General features: G+C 36.7%; 1 protein-coding gene across 4 annotated transcripts in view; it reads right to left on the bottom strand.

Moving 5' to 3' along the window:
- The window catches only part of Zw10 (Zeste-white 10 kinetochore protein), a 215599-nt gene that overhangs the window by 101582 nt on the left and 94920 nt on the right, over positions 1-19097 (bottom strand). For all 4 annotated transcript variants that reach the window (XM_090392861.1, XM_090392885.1, XM_090392868.1 and 1 more), the window contains one exon: positions 8960-9141. In XM_090392861.1, the coding sequence (XP_090248987.1) occupies positions 8960-9141 (182 nt within the window). The remainder of the gene's footprint in view (positions 1-8959; positions 9142-19097) is intronic.

Genomic DNA, 19097 nt, shown 5'->3' with positions numbered 1-19097 from the left:
GTCACTTGTTATCACGGCTAGTTTCGTTGTTTTTTTACCCTTAAAATGGAATGCAAATGCAAAACCGAATGAGCATAATAAATCTAAAAAAAACAAAGGTCTGCAATTACTTTAGAAGAAAAGTTGAAAATAATTTGTATGTACGAAGGCGGGAAAATTCTATCAACAATAGCTCAGGAAATAAATCGACCTATTTCAACAGTGAATACAATAGTGAAAGATAAAGTTCGCATTGTTCAAAGCACGAAAGGTGCGGTAGCATTGAAAGGCACAATTATTACCAAGAAGAGGCTGGGCCCGATACCAGAAATGGAGAAAATGTTTTTTCACTGGATCGATGATCTGACACAGAAGTGGATACTGTTAAGTTTACTGATTATCCAGGAGAAGGCTATGTCCTTATATAAGGATTTAAAAAAGCAGGCAGCATCACGGACGCAGAGAGTACATTTAAAACTAGCACTGGATGGTTCGAATGATTCAAGTTTCTTCCACATGCTGTGTGAAAAAAACTGCCCAGAAATGGTCCATAATTTTAAGTGTTTCACAGAAGGAGAGCAAACTATGACTGATACGGGTGCTGAGTTGACACAAGAATTATAGCAGATGACGTGTGTGTGTGAGGCCGTGTGTGTGTGTGTGTGTGTGTGTGTGTGTGTGTGTGTGTGTGTGTGTGTGTGCGCGCGCGCACGCACATGCAACTGGCACAGCAATTAGAGCTGGAAGTGGATAACGGTGACATTAACAAGCTTCTTTTGAGTCACGATGAAGAGCAACAAATGATGACCTTATTCAGTTGCGGGCATTCCGAAATTCCGAAGAAAATACTAAGCCGATTGAACTGCAAAACCTAAATAAATTTACAATGAAGGGACTAGCCAAGGTTTTTAACTTGATAGACATGGCATTTTGCAAAGCATTAGCAAAATTAGAATCAATGGATCTGAACAATGAGCGGTTCTAAAATGTTAGCTAACATAGTCAAGATGACAACTCGTAGATGGTCTTGTCTAGCTACGAGGCCATCTACGAGGACAAGAAGCATGTGACCACACAATCTACTCTAGACATGTTTGTGAGATGCCGATCACAACAAAGTCAAGATGACAACTCAGACTACCCTCAGCCTTCAACACTGAAAGGGGTAAAACTTCCAGCAGAACAGCATTCCTTAAAACAGCCAACTTAGCCATCACAAGACATTTTTGTATTTGAAAAGTGAATATTTAATTTGTTTTTATATTCTTTTATATTATGTATTTTTCATATTTTCATATTTACAGTATGTATATTATTCAAATACAATTGCTAAATTTTTTATAATTGTTATTGTATGAATGTAATTTACAAATTTGACTTACATAAAATTCGAGTTACGTAAAGGTTTATGGAACGCATTACTTATGTAACTCAGAAATAACTGTTATTTCTGAAAAAAATAAAAAATATGAGTAACCAACATATGAGCCTGTCTATCAGAAAGTGGTATTAAACCTGATATCAAAACTGGAGATGTTTTGATCTCCAGTTTTGATATCAGGTTTATGCATATGATGTTATACTTCTAAATAAATTCAGTACAAGTCTGCATTTTTTCCTAAATTGAATAATATTCAATTTCCTAATATTCAACTAAATTGAACAACTGTTATAATAAATTTGGTATGAAAATTAGTAATAAAAAGATAAAGACAATGAAAATAAGCAGAAACATTGAAAAGATCAACTGCATCTTGAAGAAGAACCTATTGAGCAAGTAAAACATTTAGGCACAATTTTTAGTGAAGATGGCAAATTAAATATGGAAACAGAACTACCTCCTCAGTCTTTAAATGTAAGATGGAGATAAAACAGTTTGCCTAATCCCTATAGATAAAAAACACTTTAGCAGATTTATTATTTTGTCTATTTTATGACAGAATTAGCAAAGCTGGTATGATAGGAAGTCAACTGAATAAGCTTATTCAAGAGAGTAAGGGAAATTAATCAAAATTATTAAACTAGCTGTTTACAAGACAGCTAGTCTTGCAGATAGCTTGGTTAGAAATAAAACACTCGATCAAAGACCACAAATATGAGAATTATGAGATTGATTACGGGAGTAAACAGATGGCATCAATAGCAGTATTATATTAAAAATAAGTATATTAGGAAAGAACATGAGCCTGTCTATCAGAAAGTGGTATTAAACCTGATATCAAAACTGGAGATGTTAATCTCAGGTTTATGCATATGATGTTATACTTATAAATAAATTCAGTACACGTCTGCATTTTTCCCTAAATTGAATAATATTCAATTTCCTAATATTCAACTAAATTGAACAACTGTTATAATAAATTTGGTATGAAAATCAGTAATAATTTGTTAGCATTCACCAATGTGTTATCAGAACTAATCTCAAGTGGTATAGTCATTTAAACAGAATGGGAGAGGAAAGGTTAGCAAAACAAGTATTATTTCCAGAATGGCAAGAAAAGACTTGGAGGAAGACCAATATTTAGGTGATGTGATAGACTAAAAATTACATCAGAACCCATAATTTGACAAATAACAGATTAATTTGGATGAAAATTGTTGATAGAAATGATGTAAATTTTTTTTTTGTAGTACTATCATGAGACTCCTTACACCTCCCCCTCCCTGAGTCCAATGACTAATGGTTATATTTTCTATTTTCTTATCTTTTTATACCATTTACTATGTACACTGTATGAGTTTGGAGGGGGGGGGAGAGGAAGAAATCTGTTCTTATTTTCTGAAAAATAAATAAGAAAATAATGTCATTCTTTATTGTTGCAGATTTCATCTGATGAGTATTCTCCTTATGTAATGTGGTTAAGCGATTATTTTTTAGAGGACTTGATATTAATTCCTTGTATTCAAAATTAAAATGAATCGAATTTTCCACTACTTATTCTTGAAATTATTATGTTTCACTCTTTCACTCTGTGTTCTGATCATTTTCTGCAGTATATTTTTTGCTAGCAGTACATTTTCTTATAGATCGTCTGTATAACCACATTTTCATGTGGTTATACAGACGAATGTTAAAAATCCCATGGACAGCAAAAACGTCCAATCAGGAAGTACTGGAACAAATGGGGAAATCACGTGAACTTTTAGATACCATAAAAAGAAGGAAAACTGCATATCTTGGTCACCTACTTCGTAATGAAAAATATAAGATACTTCAATTGATTATAAAAGGGAAGATAAATGGAAGAAGAGAACAAGGAAGATGAAGAAAATCTTGGCTGGCAGATATCAGACAGTGGACTGGCATGAACTCTGAGAGACTGCTCAGAATAGCTGAGAATCGCTCAAAATTTGCCAAGGTGGTCGCCGACCTCCGATAGGAGATGGCACTCAAAGAAGAAGAAGAAGTACATTTTCTGTTGTTATGATGGCTGAATGGATGTTGTATCCATTCTCCAAACTGGCAGGCTGTAGGTTTGAATTCTACAATGGGCATCAATACTTATGTCTTCAGGTAAATGAATTTAATATTCACTGCAAGACCACTACCATCTTGCTTACTGGAAGCCTGAAGTAGACCAAAAGAGTTTCATATTGGACTCAAAAAAGTTTCATATTTAAGAGTTAAGTAATCTAGAATTCATGCTCTTGATAAATGGTTCCCAACCTTTTTACACTTGTGTACCTCCTTTTAAATCCATTTCTATAAATTGTATCCCTTGTTTTTAAAATAGCAGTGATTCAAACTTAACATTTATTGTTCCATAACTAACGTTTTGCATTTTGTTTACTTTACTTGTTTTTCTGCCATTACTGATTAGTTTTTGTGTACCCCTGAATGGCCCAGCATGTACCCCCCCCCCCCCCCCGGGTACGTGTACCACCGGTTGGGAACCGACTCTCTAGATGAAAAATTTCACCTAGAGCAGGTTTCCAGTTTAATCTAATGTTTAGCTAACCCATAGTATGGATGCACAATAGGCTAACAACCCTTGGTGGGAGATTCACATTAATAAATAAATATATATATTAGAACCTATATAAGGGGTGCTTAAGGGTCAAAGCTGTATAACTGAGAGGAGACCTCCACATAGCCTTTAAAGGATTGTGAAGAACCGACCAGAGCTTCTGACCTAATGTCCAATCCTCACCTTCTCATGGTGCACCCTGTTGGGTATTGTTAAATCTGGAATGAAAGGTTCAATTTGTTATTGAGCATTTCATTCAGGATTTAACTAGGATCTAAAAACTCTATAAAAATGAAATGCTTGTACATAGGTGTAAGTGAAAACTTTAATGTATTAATATTTTATTAACAGAATTTTGTAAGTGATAAGTTGTAAACTGTCTTATAAATAACATACCAGAGTCTAAAAGGTCTAAGTGAAAGTTACTTTAGAAGGAGAAAGTTTAAGCCAAGTCCACTTTAGCCTAATCGGCTTTTGAAAATAACCCTGGGGCATCGTAATGCGAAGTCCGAGACACGTGTATGGCACCCACGTGATGGGAAGCATTTCGGAGAGAAGCATAGGGGAGTGTGCAAAAAAGAGTTAAGTGTCGTGAGTAATCAGTGACGTAGTTGGGAGAGCGAACAAGGGGATATATAAGGATTTGGCAGCGAAAATAGCTCTCTCGGTCCTCTGTTCTTCGTGGTGCCTCTCTCCCTCAACTGTGGTTTCCAATGGAAGCAGTTCGTGGCGACGACTAAAAGAATGGTCAACGACGGCTACAAAGTCAGATAGTGATCCGTTTCAAGCATAGCAATGGCACAGCCATGCAACCAGCAGAGACCGCAGCTTTATGCAGCGTCATACGTGCCTATCCGTCGAAGCAGTGTCGTTAAAGTTATAGGAACAGTTGTGGTTCGTGATCATAATCACTAGTGGTAGGAAGTCGGAGGTAATTACAGATAGCAGACCTAGGAACCTAACCGAAGGGAATCAGCAAAGATTGATGTTAAACCCACTTGGTCAGTAACGTAGAAACTTTTATTGTCTTTCGTACTGAGAGCAGGACTAGAGCGAGTGAAAGTGCTAACCGTATATGTGATAGGACCTTTTTTATAACTCTCTGGACTATAGTGTTTTACTTTGTAGCTAAATGTTGTATTTTTAGAAGTTCATTGTACTAAATTATTCCCATGATAGAATTTTGGTATATTGTAGTCTAATCTGGGGAACTGAAAGGTTGTTCACTTACATAACTGTGATAAGTTAATGAGAATTAGATTAATTGATCTGTTGAAAACATTTTAAGTGACCATTTAGTTATAATGAGATAGAATGTCTGAGAACTTTTGAGATTTTCTTTCATGAACAAGTCATTATATGTCTAAAGCAAAGTTTTGATCTCTGTGTACAATACCTTAGTGTAAAATAAATGTTTTGCTTTCTATACCTAAGAAACTTGCCTGATTTCTCACGCCAATGTACCGCTTGTTGGAACCTGTGTAAATTCAAGTGTGGGAGTGGGATTGGGGGGGGGGGGATTTGGTTACGACTGCTGATTAAGGAATAAACTAATAGAGTATATTAAATAATAAATTCTAATGCCTTGTGATTATCTGCATGTTAACTCTCTGACAGAAATATCTTTTTTGTATAGGAATCAAGATGGCGCATAAATTTTTCTTGATTCCGAAAAGGAGCTAACTCCAGAACTGCAACAATAGAAGAATTTGGCTTCGTCCAGGGCATTCTCTTTGTCTGCAAGAATAATACATGTAATATATCAGAAAGAACGGTATCTGATAAAATTCAGCTCTAACTAAGGCTAAGCACTGTAAATGAACAGCCGGAACAGGAACAGCAGAACAATTAATCGAAAGACTAAAGAACTATAGATAAGATTTATAAAGTCCAAAATATACAAACCATAACAGTATCTACCTGGACATTGAATGAACGAGGATGGGCTGGCAATTTGGGATTTAGCCGAACAAACTGTATTCTTATTGGCTTAAACCAAAATACAAAATGATGGTACAACATGACAAAATTTCATGCCAGCTGGGGCGTCGCCCGGTTAAACAAGACCCCCGTGGTTTTCGCCAGGGAACCAGGGCGAACAGCAAAAAGTCAGCTACTGGAACAAATCTGAAAACACACCCCAACTCAACATCACCAGAGTTAAAGATCGGTACCATCAACATAAGAAGCCTGAATGGCAAAGAAATGGAGCTAGCTGAGGAATTAGATAAGTACCAGATCGACATAATAGTGGTGACTGAAGCAAAAAAGACAAAAACTGGTCAGACCTTTCTGAGCAATAAATATAAAATGTTATATTCAGACAATGACAATCAAGGAAAAGAAGGAGTAGCCATAATATTCAACACTAAATACGAGGCTAATCATCTTGAATGGCAGGCAGTCTCAAGTATAGTGATGTGATGTGGACAAATATAGGAATGGGAAACTGGATGGACAATGAAACTTATTTGTGCCTATAGTCCCACAGAAGGTTCTACTAAGAAGTGGAAGAATTTTTTGTGGCTTTAGAAAAAGCAGCTGACACAATGAAAAAGGAAAAGTTGGTCCTTGTTGGGGATCTAAATAGCAGAGTAGGAAATGACTGTCAGACATACAAAAATATTTTGGGAAAATTTGGAGAAAAAAGCAAAGCTAATAATAATGGTAAATACCTGTTGGATTTCTGTTCAGGACATGGACTGCTTATTACTAACACAATGTTCCAACATAAAAATGTGCACAAATTCGCATGGAGAGAAGAGGCAAGGAATAAGAAAAGTCTCATTGACTATGTTATTGTTGATAGTGATGTTTTCTCCCTGGTGCAGGACACCAGAGTGTACAGAGGATTTGAAATTGGAAGTGATCCCTATTTAGTCTTCAGCAGGATAAAACTGAATTTCATCTTGAAAAGAATAACATGTAAGAAAGTTTAAAAGCGAATAAAAGTTGAGCAGCTCTCAGATGTGAACTGTAGACTAAAATACACAAAGATTATTGAAGAAAAAATGAAAGAGTTTGAGAACATGAACCAAACCTTGGAGATTGAGTGGCAAGTCTTGAAGAAAACCCTGATTGATTCAGCCAGAGAGGCATGTGGTGAAGTTGTCTGCAAGGATAGAAATATTAGAATTCCATGGTGGACACAGGAAGTTAAAGAGGCAGTGAAGGAAAAGAAGAAAGCATATCAAAAGTTCCTGGCAAATAAGTCAGCTTGTGCTCTTAGAGAATACAGAGACAAATGTAAGAAAGCTAAACACTGTGTAAAACTAGAAAAACAAAAGTCATGGGAGGACTTTGGCAAGAACATAGAAAATAAATATCAAAAAGGTGGCAAAATATTCTGGAGGTTGTTGAAGAAGCTTAAAAATGGAGGAAAGAGTGCCATAAAAGCAGTTACAGATTACAGAACCGCTGCCCATAGTGGCTTAGCTATGTGCAGCCCTTTGTCTCCAGTATTAGCCAACATTTTTCTTGAAGACTTCGAGATAAAGGCAATTTCTAGGGCTACACTAAAACCAAAACTGTAGCTTCAATACATAGATGGCATCTTCCTCATCTGGGAATATGGCCCAGAGAACTTACAAACCTTCCTACATCATATGAATAATTGCCACCAAAACATCAAATTCACATTGGAACTTGAGGTGAACGGTGTCCTCTCCTTTTTAGATCTAAAGATTACTATGATGCCTAATTGTCTCAAATTTTCTATTTTTCGAAAAACAACTCATATGGACAGATACTCACATGCCTCCTCTCATCACTTCCCTCTGCAGAAACTTGGAATTATCACCACTCTGGCTCATCAGGCGAGATCTGTAATTTCAGAAGAAGATCTTCAAATCAAACTTAACCACTTCAAAAGTATTTTTGAAGTGGATAAGTTCTCTCTCGCCCAAACTGGGCGAAAATTAAAGAAATTTAATATTAGAACTTACTTCACTACCCTACCAAAACTTCATTCTTTCCTGAGTCAACCCAAGCCAAAACATCACCAACTTCAGTTCCCAGGAGTATATAAAATCATCTGTAGTTGTGGGAAGCCATATCATGGGCAAACCAATAAATCTGTCTCACTAAGGCTCGAAGAGCATTAACGTGATATCTCTTACAACAGAACCCGTGCAAGAACCCTCTCCAGTCATGTCCTTTTCTCTGCCAACTGTAATTTAGAAGAGCATCAATACCAGATAGACTGGAATCTTACTACAAATATCCATAAATGCCCGGATGAACTAGAAAGACGCATCTTAGAATCAAAAGAAATAATTCTGGATCCCCCCGCCCCCCACACACACATGCACAGTAATTTAAGTTATAGCTTACCTGATTCACGCAGTGCAGTAATTCAGTTCTGGCATTCTCGAGATAGTTCCCTCACTAATGCCTCACGCTAGACCAGCTATGCAGATGCCAGTGTTGTTGTTCCTAACTTGTTTATATGAGTTCATTTTTTTATCTTGCTAAGTTTCCAGTTTTTTGTGATAGTATGTACACCTGAAGAAGTCGGCATTCCGACGAAACTAGTTGTGTTCTAATTAAACTCTTTGTCTTATCTTGGTGGTTCTAGTCAGTAAAATTCTAATATAAAAATATCTACAATCTGAGTAAATACCCTTAATAATAATAATAATATATATATTAACATGGCCCAGCCTTTTGGCTATCCAGGCAAAAGGTTGTGAGTTCAAATCCTGCTGTGGGCATGGATGTTTGTGATTGTCTGTGAAAATACTAGTGATGATGGGTGGCAGATGGTGCTAGTGTAGATGATGATGGTTGTTTGTGGATTGAGCAGTGGAGACAGAGTTGCAGAATGCCCTCTTTCGATGAGTCACTGGACTTTCTGAAGGTGTTATGTAATAATAATAATATAGATAGATAGATCACATCAGTCATGCATTCTGGTGTGATCTATCTATCTATGAGGTTTCTAAAAAAATATCTTAAATGACTTATTGACACAAATTAAACTTAATATTAGTAAACAAAACTCTGCACAATACCTAATTAAACATTGTGGAAACTTAAAAGTACTTGTACTGAATCTATTTTCTGTTGTTAATTTTTTGAAGTTTTGTTCCTCTGCATTATGTGAACAATCTGATATTGCTTCTGCTTTTTGATAAACTGATACAGTTTTATGAAGATCATGCTGAAGAAGTTTACGAGCCTGACTAAGTCGTTCCTAAAAAAAAAAAGAAAAAAAGTAGGATATTTATTAAAAAATTCTGAAAAGCACGAATTCATAAAAACTGCATATTTAGTTAATAAAAATATTAATTAACATGCTTACATTTATTACAACAATAATGAACTATCTCAATGAATCATTACAATGAGATACCTTGGTTAAAGGTCTACAAACTGCAACCTTTCAAGGTGAGTTTGCATTTGAATAGAATAGCTTATGCCTAAGTTTGTGATAATTACAAAATTTGTGAAATATGCATTATTTTATATAATGAATTGATATAGAATAAAAATGATTGGATGTTTATATAGAGCAAATGTTTATCTGGAATATATTTTTTAGAGAAAAAATCCTGTTATCATGTCTTCAAGAACTTTTATGATCACATCTTGTGTTATATCGGGAAAGTGCGGGAAGGAGTGATGACAAGGGGACATCCCTGGAAGTTACGAAAGGAAACTGTGAGCAAGAGGGTGAGGAGTGGTTTCTTTGCATGGAGGGTGCTTGAACTGTGGAATGCACTGCCTGATAGAGTGGTGAGAGTGAGAACGGTCAATGAGTTTAAGGAGTGGTATGATAGACTTTGTGTTTCCTAGGAGGGACCTCCAATGATGAGTCTTAATAGACTTTGTGTTTCTTAGGAAGGACCTCTCGCGATGAGTCTTTTGACTCCATGGAGGCCTGAATAATAATAATAATAATATTGGCAGTTTCCTTTTCTTAAATACCAATGTTAATCTGCTATCATGTAGATTAAGCATCTCTGGTCCCTCCTTTTCATATTTCATATTCTGATGACACATTTTATCCTGCTCTTCTTAATGGACTAGCTTTTTCAGAGAAATACTATAAAGCCACAGCGGGTTTGAATCCCACTGCGGGCATGGATGTTTCTGATTGTCTTTAAGTGGGAGATGAATTTCATCATCAAATGTGAAACCACTGCCCTGCGTATTGGCAGCTTGAAGTGGCTTGAAGAAAGCTCTATGTTTGGTCTCTAGAACAGGGTTTCTGGAGAATATAAAAAATCAATTAAATATACCAAAACATATATATATATAAATTAATAAAAAATAGAAAAAATCCTTAGCCCACCCAAAGTATGAATGTACTATAGTTTTACAGACAGACCTTTCATGGTTGGGAGCTACAATAAAAAAAAAGCAACAACTCAACCTTTCAAAGCTCAGACTGAACTGACATAATTTTTCAAATTTTTTTGATCATATTTTCAACTATGCTTTTGAAATTGGTATTTGTACTGTTCTCAAGAAATTTTGCTATTACATTTTTGAAACCAATCCATGCTTCATTTTTCAGTTGTAATCAAATTTTATTCAAATTGTTTGGGTGTGTGTATCTAATTATCTAACTTCCCTATCCAAACACATACAAAAATAACTTCTTTGAGTGGGGCATGTGAAAGACTTGGAAATTTGTCGCAAAGAATTTATGAACTTCAAGAATCTACTGCTCCAACCCAAGAGAAATTAAAAATAAATAAATTCTATGGACTAAAGACTAATTTTTTTTCCATGGAAAATATAAATTTGGAATAAAGACTTGAAGAGATGTAAGTGTATAAAATAAAACTTGTATTTCTAAGAAAAGATTAGCATGTTGTATTTGCAAGACAAAACTGCACAAAGTGCTTAAGGATCAAAGCTATATGTAACCTTTTAAGGAATGTGGAGAACCAACCAGGGCTTCTGACCTAATGCCCATTCATCACCTTCTCATGGTATGGTACACCCTGTTAGTTATTTACCTGGGTACCAAACAAACAAGGATGTGCTGGCAATTTGGAATTTAGCCAACCAAATTGTATTCTTATTGGCTTAAAGCACAATGTAAAACGAATGTACAACATGATAGAATTTCATGTTGGCTAGAGTGTCGCCTGGTTAAACAAGGTCCCAATTGTTTTTGTCAGGAACCAGGGTGAGCAGCACAAAGTTTACAGGAAAAAAAACAGAACACATCCCAACGCAACATTAGCAGAGTTCAAAATTGGTACTATCAACATAAGAAACATCAGTGGAAAAGAGATGGAACTAGCAGAAGAACTGGATATGTACCAGACTGATATAACAGGAGTGACTCAAACAAAGAAGACAAAAAACAGGTGAGATTCTTCTAAGTAACAAATACAAAATGTTATATTCTGGCAATAACAATCAGGGAAAAGAGGGGATAACCATAGTAATCAACACTAAATATGAGGATAATCTTAAATGTCAAGTAGAGTGATATGGGCAATATCAAGTAGAGTGATATGGGCAAATATCAGAATGGTTAACTGGACAATGAGACTTATTTGTGCTTATGGTCCCACAAAAGGTTCTCCCAAGGAAGAAAATACAGGAATTTTTTGAGGAGTTACAGAAGCACCTGGCACAATGAAAAAAGAAAAGTTGGTCCTTAGATATCTAAACAGCAGAGTAAGAAATGATTACCAGACATATAGAAATGTTTAGGGAAAATTTAGAGAAAAAAAGCAAAGCTAAAAATAATGGTTAGTGCCTGCTAGATTTCTGTTCAGGACATGGACTAGTTATTATTACCACCATTTCCATTTTCATAAAAATGTGCACAAGTTCACATAGAGAGATGCAAGAAATAAGAAAAGTCTCATTGACTGTGTTATAGTTGATAGTGATGTTTTCCCACTGATTCAGGACACAAGAGCATATAGAAGATTGGAAATAGGAAGCGATCACTATTTAGTTTTGAGCATGATAAAATTGAATTTCATACTGTAAAAAAGAGTGTGTACAAAAGTTTTAAAATGAATAAAAGTTGAGCAGCTTTCAAAAGTGAACTGTAGATTTAGCCACACAAACATCATTGAAGAAAAAATGAATGAATTTGAAAACAAGACCTAAACATTGGAGATTCAGTGCCAAACCTTAAGAAAACACTGATCGATTCAGCCAGAGAAACATATGGTGAGGTTGTCTGTAAAGATAGAAAAATCAAAACTTTATGGTGGAATCAGGAAGTTAAAGAGACAGTCAAGAAAAAGAAGAAAACAAATTGAAAGTTCCTGGCAAGTAAATCAGCTTGTGCTCTTAGAGAATACAGAGAAAAATGTAATAAAGTGAAGCACTGTGTAAAACTAGCTAAACAAAAGTCATGAGAAGACTTTGATAAGAACAAAGAAAATGAATATCAGCAAGGTGGCAAAATATTCCGAGGCTACTAAAAAGTACTGCAAAAGGAATCAGAGATGATATGAAAACTGAAGACAAAGATATTTGAGATGTCTGTAGTCATTACTTTGAAAGACTGATAAACACATTGAAAGACTGACTGCAAGCAGTGTCAGCACAGTGATAGAAAATTCCCAAAAGGAATGCAGTCAGGAATACATATTATTATTATTATTATTATTCGGGCCTCCAAGGAGTCAAAAGACTCATCGAGGGAGGTCCTTTCTAAGACAAAGTCTGTCAAGACTCATCGAGGGGAGGTCCCCCCCTGAGAAACACAAAGTTTATCATACCACTCCTTAAACCCACTGACCGTTCTCGCTCCCACCACTCCATCAGGCAATGCATTCCACGGCTCAACCACCCTCCACACAAAGAAACCACTCCTTACCCTCTTGCTCACAGTTTCCTTTTGTAACTTCCAGGGATGGCCTCTTGTCATCACTCCTTCCCGCTGTTCAACCAAGCGAAAGAACTCCCCAGTGTCAACCCTGTAACCACCTCTCAACAGTTTAAAAGTCTCAATCATATCACCTCTCCTTCTTCTATCCACCAAACTCTGCAGTCCACATTCTCTCAGCCGATCCTCATAACTATCCTTGTACAGTCCTGAAACCATCTTTGTCATCCGTCTTTGTATCCTTTCCACAGTTAATTTATCCCCTTCAAATCCTGGGGACCAAATCTGAGAACAATAGTCCAAGTGTGGTCTGATCAGAGACTTATACAACGGAATGATAACCCTCTTATCTCTGCAGGTCAGTGTCCTTCTCATAATAGCAGCAATCCTCTGTGTTACCTTCACCACCTTTGCAATATGTCCCCTAAACTTCAGGTTTCTATCAATCATCAACCCCAGATCTCTTGTCTCCCCTACTTCCTCCAGTATAACTCCTCCCATAGAGTATGCAGCATCCCATCGATGTTTCCCAAACCTCAAGACCTTACATTTTGCTGCATTAAACTGACACCCCCATTCATTTGCCCATCTATCTAGCTTATTTAAATCCTCTTGCAGGGCTACCACATCTGCACTATTACTAATAATCCTTCCAAGCTTCGCATCATCTGCAAACAACTGAATATCCCCCTGCAATCCACTGGCTATGTCATTGATATAAAGGTTAAACAATATAGGTCCTAGTACTGAGCCCTGTGGGACCCCACTTGTAACCCTCTGCCTCCTGGAAACTGCTCCACCATACACAACTCTCTGATACCTATCAGACAGCCAATCCTGAATCCAGTTGACCAATCTGACATCCAGACCCATGTGCTGCAACTTAAATATCAGCTTATCATGTGGCACCCTGTCAAATGCCTTCGCCAAGTCTAAGAAAATTGCAGTATATGCCTTTCCCTCATCTAATGCTCTTGTAACTTTATTATAAAAGGCTAGCATATTGCTAAAACAAGAGCGTCCTTTCACAAATCCATGTTGATTCTCACAGATAACATTACCCTCATCTGCCCAATGCTGTACACGGTCCCTCACTACTTTCTCCAAGATCTTAACAACTACTGATGACACACAGACTGGCCTATAATTAGACACTTCCAGTCTGTTACCACCCTTATGCAATGGCACTATCTTACCTTCCTTCCATTCCCTGGGCACCTTTGCCAAAGCCAGACTTTCATTGAAAAGCCATGTTAAAGGTACTGTCAATTCCCTAGCACATTCTCTCAAAACTCGTGGCGAAATACCATCCAGTCCCACAGCTTTACTGACATCCAGAGTACTCAGTATCTGAAACACACTCTCCTCCTGTACCTCCAGACCTCGTACCAGTCCTATCCCCCTAGCATTAAAACTGACTCCTCTAGGATGAAATACTCCAATAAAGTGTTCATTGAACAATTCCACTATGTCCTCTGCATCAGTCACTCTATTCCCATTTTTATCCCACAATATCATTCTTCCACAGTCATTTCTCCTCCTACTGGCCACATAGCTAAAAAATTCCCTAGGATTTTCTTTGGATCTTAGGGCCAATCTCCTCTCATATTCCAGTTTCGCTTTCCTTACCACACGAGTCACTCTTCTGGCCTGTGTCTTATATTCCTCATGCATCTCTTCACCTGTCTCCTTATATCTCTTCCATAGCCTCTTTTTCGCATGCAATTCCTGTTTAATATTGTTTGTCATCCACTTTACTCCAAATTGCGCCCTCTTCTTCACTCGTGGTATACAACTTACCATTGCTGATAACAAATATTCTTTCACAATTTCCCACGCACTGGTGATATCCCTGCCTTCCAATTCCTCCCTCCATGAAACTTCCCGAAGTTGACGTCTAAGACTATTATAATCACCTGCCTTATAATTCCACATAAGTTCCCGTCTCTTTGATACTCCTGCATGTCTATTCATTTTCCAAGTCAAAACCATATGGTCACTCTCTCCAACTGGTGGGAGAGACGTCAACTCAGTTATTATCAACTCTTCTGATGCTATAACCAAATCCAAAATTTTTGAACCTCTTGTTCCCTCTGTTACATGTTGCCTAAGACATTTGTCCCTCAAGAATTCTAGAAATTCCATTCCCCTATTGTTACATGCATCTTCCTCTCTCCAATTTATACTACTGAAGTTAAAATCTCCCATAACAATCATTCTTCTTGCACTTGCCAAACTTAGCTGTCTAAACATCTCCTGGTCCCCATCCTCTGTGCTCCTGGGTCTGTAGCAACACCCCACTAAATATCCTGTCCTGTCCTGCCTACCTCTACCTCACACCATACGCTCTCAAAATCATTTGTCTCACTACCTTCCAAATTCTCCACTCTTAGAGGACATAGGTCATTACTTATCATAAGCAGTACCCCACCACCACGCTTTCCCCTCCTATCCTGGCGAAAAATGCTATACCCAGCGACTTCTATTCCAGTTTTTATATCCCCTTCTGTCAACCACGTCTCAGTGATCGCAATAATTTTTGGCCAGGCTGATGCTATCTGCGCCACCAATTCCTCTCCCTTATTCCGGATACTCCTGGCATTAGTATACAGCATATAAATGCCATTGTTTCTATACCCAGCATTATCCCTTCTAGACTCCACTGGGCTCAGTCTTACCTGACATTGTCTCCCTTCTCCCAAGTATCCATTCCCACAAGAGGCCACCCCTGCTATCATCCTCCCTGGGACACACTGACTCGTTCAGAACAGCAATCTCTCCAGATGCCTACGTCCTTCCTCATTCAAATGTAAATGGTCTCTCGCAAACAACTCCTCTCTTTCCTCAAATTTGTATATCCAGACTATACAAAGGAAAATAAAACTGAATATGGGAATTACAGAGGTATTTCCATGCCGAGTGGTCTTAGCATGATTTATGCAAATATACTTAAGAAACAGCTAAGAAAGATTGTGGAAGGCAAGCTTGGTAAAGAACAAGCTGGATTCAGGCCAAATAGTTGTCTGGAAAAGGCATATGACAAGGTGATAAGAGAAATGCTCTTCAAAACACTATGATGTAATATGATGTAAATGGCATATTATATCAAGCAATACGTAGTCTATTTAAGCTATAAGCCAGCAGTTAAGAGTTAAGGAGGTACAGGAAGAGATGGTTTGAGGTAAAATCAGGTGTCTGGCAATGATACATATTATCTCCACTGTTATTTATTATCTATATAGATCACATTATGAAGAAAAGTGGCATTAAATCTGATATTAAAATTGGCAATGTTAATCTTAGCTCTTTACTTTATGTAGATGATGTTATACTTCAGAATAAATCCAGTACAATCTGCAAGATTCTCTGACTAAATTGAATAACTGTTGTAATCAATTTGGTATGAAAATCAGCAATAAAACAATAAAGACAACAGAAATAGTTAGAAACATTGAAAACTCAACTACATCCTGAATGGACAACTTATAGACCAAGTAAAACATTCAAGCTATTTAGGCAATTTTTAGTGAAGATAGTAAATTAAATATGAAAACAGACAATAGAATTAGTAAAGCTGGTATAGTAGGAAGTCAGCTGAATAAATTTACATGAAATAAGAAAGAAATTAGACAAAACACTAAATTGGCAGTATACAAGACAGTGTTCAAATCAATTTTAACTTATGGATCTTAGAGCTGGGTTAGAAATAAAATCCTTGATCAAAGAATGGAGACCACACAATAATTAAAATTATAACAACAGAATTAACTCACGTAAAATATCATTTATTAGTATAATTTTGCCTGAGTATAACAGGCATCTTCAGTACATGTATAAAGCTAATTAAACAATAATGGATAATTCCAAAAGGCACCACCTAAGTAGTTAATGTAAGATAACTAAAAATGGCCAATAAATTTCCTTAAAAAAAAAAAAAAAAAAAAAAAAAAAATTTCATATATATATATATATATATATATACACAATTAAAAGTTAGGAAAGATTAGCTGATTTATAAAGTATTATCTCCCACAAAGGGAACAGATGTAAACCATCGGATCTACCGTATATTATCGCATCTAATGCAAAAAATTTATGGTAAAAAATACTACTTAAAGTTAGGGGGTTCGCATTATATGCAGATCCTAAAAAATATAACATCTTATTAGACTTGCACACACAATATATACTACCTAATGCCTATGCAACCAAATCTACTTGACCCACTCGCATTCGGCGACTGAGCGCACATCGTATCTGCGCATAAAGCTACTTACATTACTGGCTTTATGCGCAGATACGATGCAAGCTCCGTCGACGAATGATAGAGCACAGTGAGATAGATAGAGCACAGTTAGGTATATCGGTTTAACCACAGTTCATTTTAAATATTATTCGTTAAACAAACCTAGCCTGAAAATGAGCCAACAGAAACGTTCATCTTTTGAAGCAGGATTTAAATTGTGTGTCGTGCAGTTTGCAGAAGAACATAATAATGAGAGAATTTGGTGTAGCATAGAGTAATATTAGACTTTGGCATAAGCAAAAAGACAGTCTTGAAAAAATCCCCAAAACGAAACGTGCCCGTCGTGGAGATGTAGCATCCTTTCCAGAACTCAAAGAAGAGCTAAATGAATGGATTTTGATGCACTGACAAGATGGCATTATAGTAAAAAGAAATGCAATTTGTTTTCAAGCTCTACAACTCAAGAATGGTAAATTCAAGGACACACCAGGTATTTCATCTTTTCTTGCTTCGCCTGGGTGGTGCAACAGATTTATGTTCGCAAAGCATTAACATTACGACAACGAACAAAAATTGCACAGAAGTTACCAAAGCAGCTTGAAGAAAAAGTGCAGTCCTTCCATAAATTTATCATAAAATTACGGAAGTGTCACAGATATGAACTTTTCCAAATTGGCAATATGGATGAGACACCCATGTACTTTGATATGTCTGGGAATGGAACAGTAAACTCAGTTGGTGAAAAGGGTGTCTTCATAAAAACAATGGGACATGAAAAAACGCATTTTACCGTTGTTCTAGCATGCATGGCAGACAGAACCAAATTAAAGCCAACAGTGATATTTAAAAGGAAGAAAATTCCGAAGCATATGAAATTTCCACCAGGTGTAATTGTTCGCGCCAATCAGAAAGGTTGGATGGATGAAGAAAGTGTACAATTGTGGCTGGATCAAGTATGGAACATAAGTCCAGGTAGCTTGTTAGGTCAATAAAGCATGCTAGTCTGGGATATGTTCTGGGCGCATTTAACATAGGCAAGCAAAGAGAAAGCACGTGAGCTACATATAGACCTAGCAGTCATACCAGGTGATCTAACTTCCGTTTTGCAGCCGCTTGATGTCAGCTTGAATAAGCCATTTAAAGATCACTTACATGAAAAATGGAGAGAATGGATGTCATCTGGTTTGGTGAAGATGACAAAGGGTGGGAATTTTCAGAAGCCTGAGATCACCCTAGTCACCAGCTGGGTTAAAGAAGCATGGGATTCGATACCATCTGAAATGATTCAACACTCATTTCTTAAATGTGGAATAAGTAAGTCAATGGATGGATCCGAAGATCACGTCATATACGAAAGCGAGGATGATGCACAACAAACGGAGAGCATGAAGACGATGACAACTGCTACACTGATGATGCAATCCCTACAGATGAATTTATAAATGAAATGTTTGATGACTCAAAAGATGAAGAGGAATTTAAAGGATTTTGACATTTTGTTTTAAAATAAATATTTCTTTTGCTAATTCGTATAGTATTATTTATAATGTTATAGAACAAGATTAACAGATCGCATTATACGTGGACATGACATTTTAGAGCTACTTTTCAAACAAAATTTCTAGTTCACATTATACGTGATAATATACGGTATTTAAGTTAGGAGAGTGAGGCAAAGTTTCACATGTTTCTTTATAAAGCAGTTCCATGAGGAACCAACTTTTGTGAAGGATTCTTGTCTTGTTCCAATGAACTCTATTTCTAGTGTTGATGGCATGTTCTGCAAGCCCAGACTGTTCAGGTTTAAGATATTGAATATAAGACTGGTGTTCTAGCCGAATAAAGGCAGATCTTCCTATTTGTCTGAAATAAGATAATCCACAAGAGCAAGGAATCTGGTAGACACCTGGATAACTGAGATGTGGAAGCTTGTCCTTTCGAGAAGTGAGAAAGGTAGAGATTTTTCTGAATGGACAAAAGGCAACAAAAATATTTAGTAGTTTTAAAAATGTTGCTATGCGTTCACTAATTCCTTGCACATAAGGGATAGGAAGACACGATATTTCTTCTGTATTTGAAGTGGAAGACATAT

Source organism: Typopeltis vanoorti, chromosome 1 (assembly GCF_054136105.1).
Source record: "Typopeltis vanoorti isolate ZY-2024b chromosome 1, IOZ_Tvanoo_1.0, whole genome shotgun sequence".
In the NCBI taxonomy this organism is placed as follows: Eukaryota; Metazoa; Arthropoda; class Arachnida; order Uropygi; family Thelyphonidae; genus Typopeltis; species Typopeltis vanoorti.
This window is presented reverse-complemented; position numbering and strand designations above follow the sequence as displayed.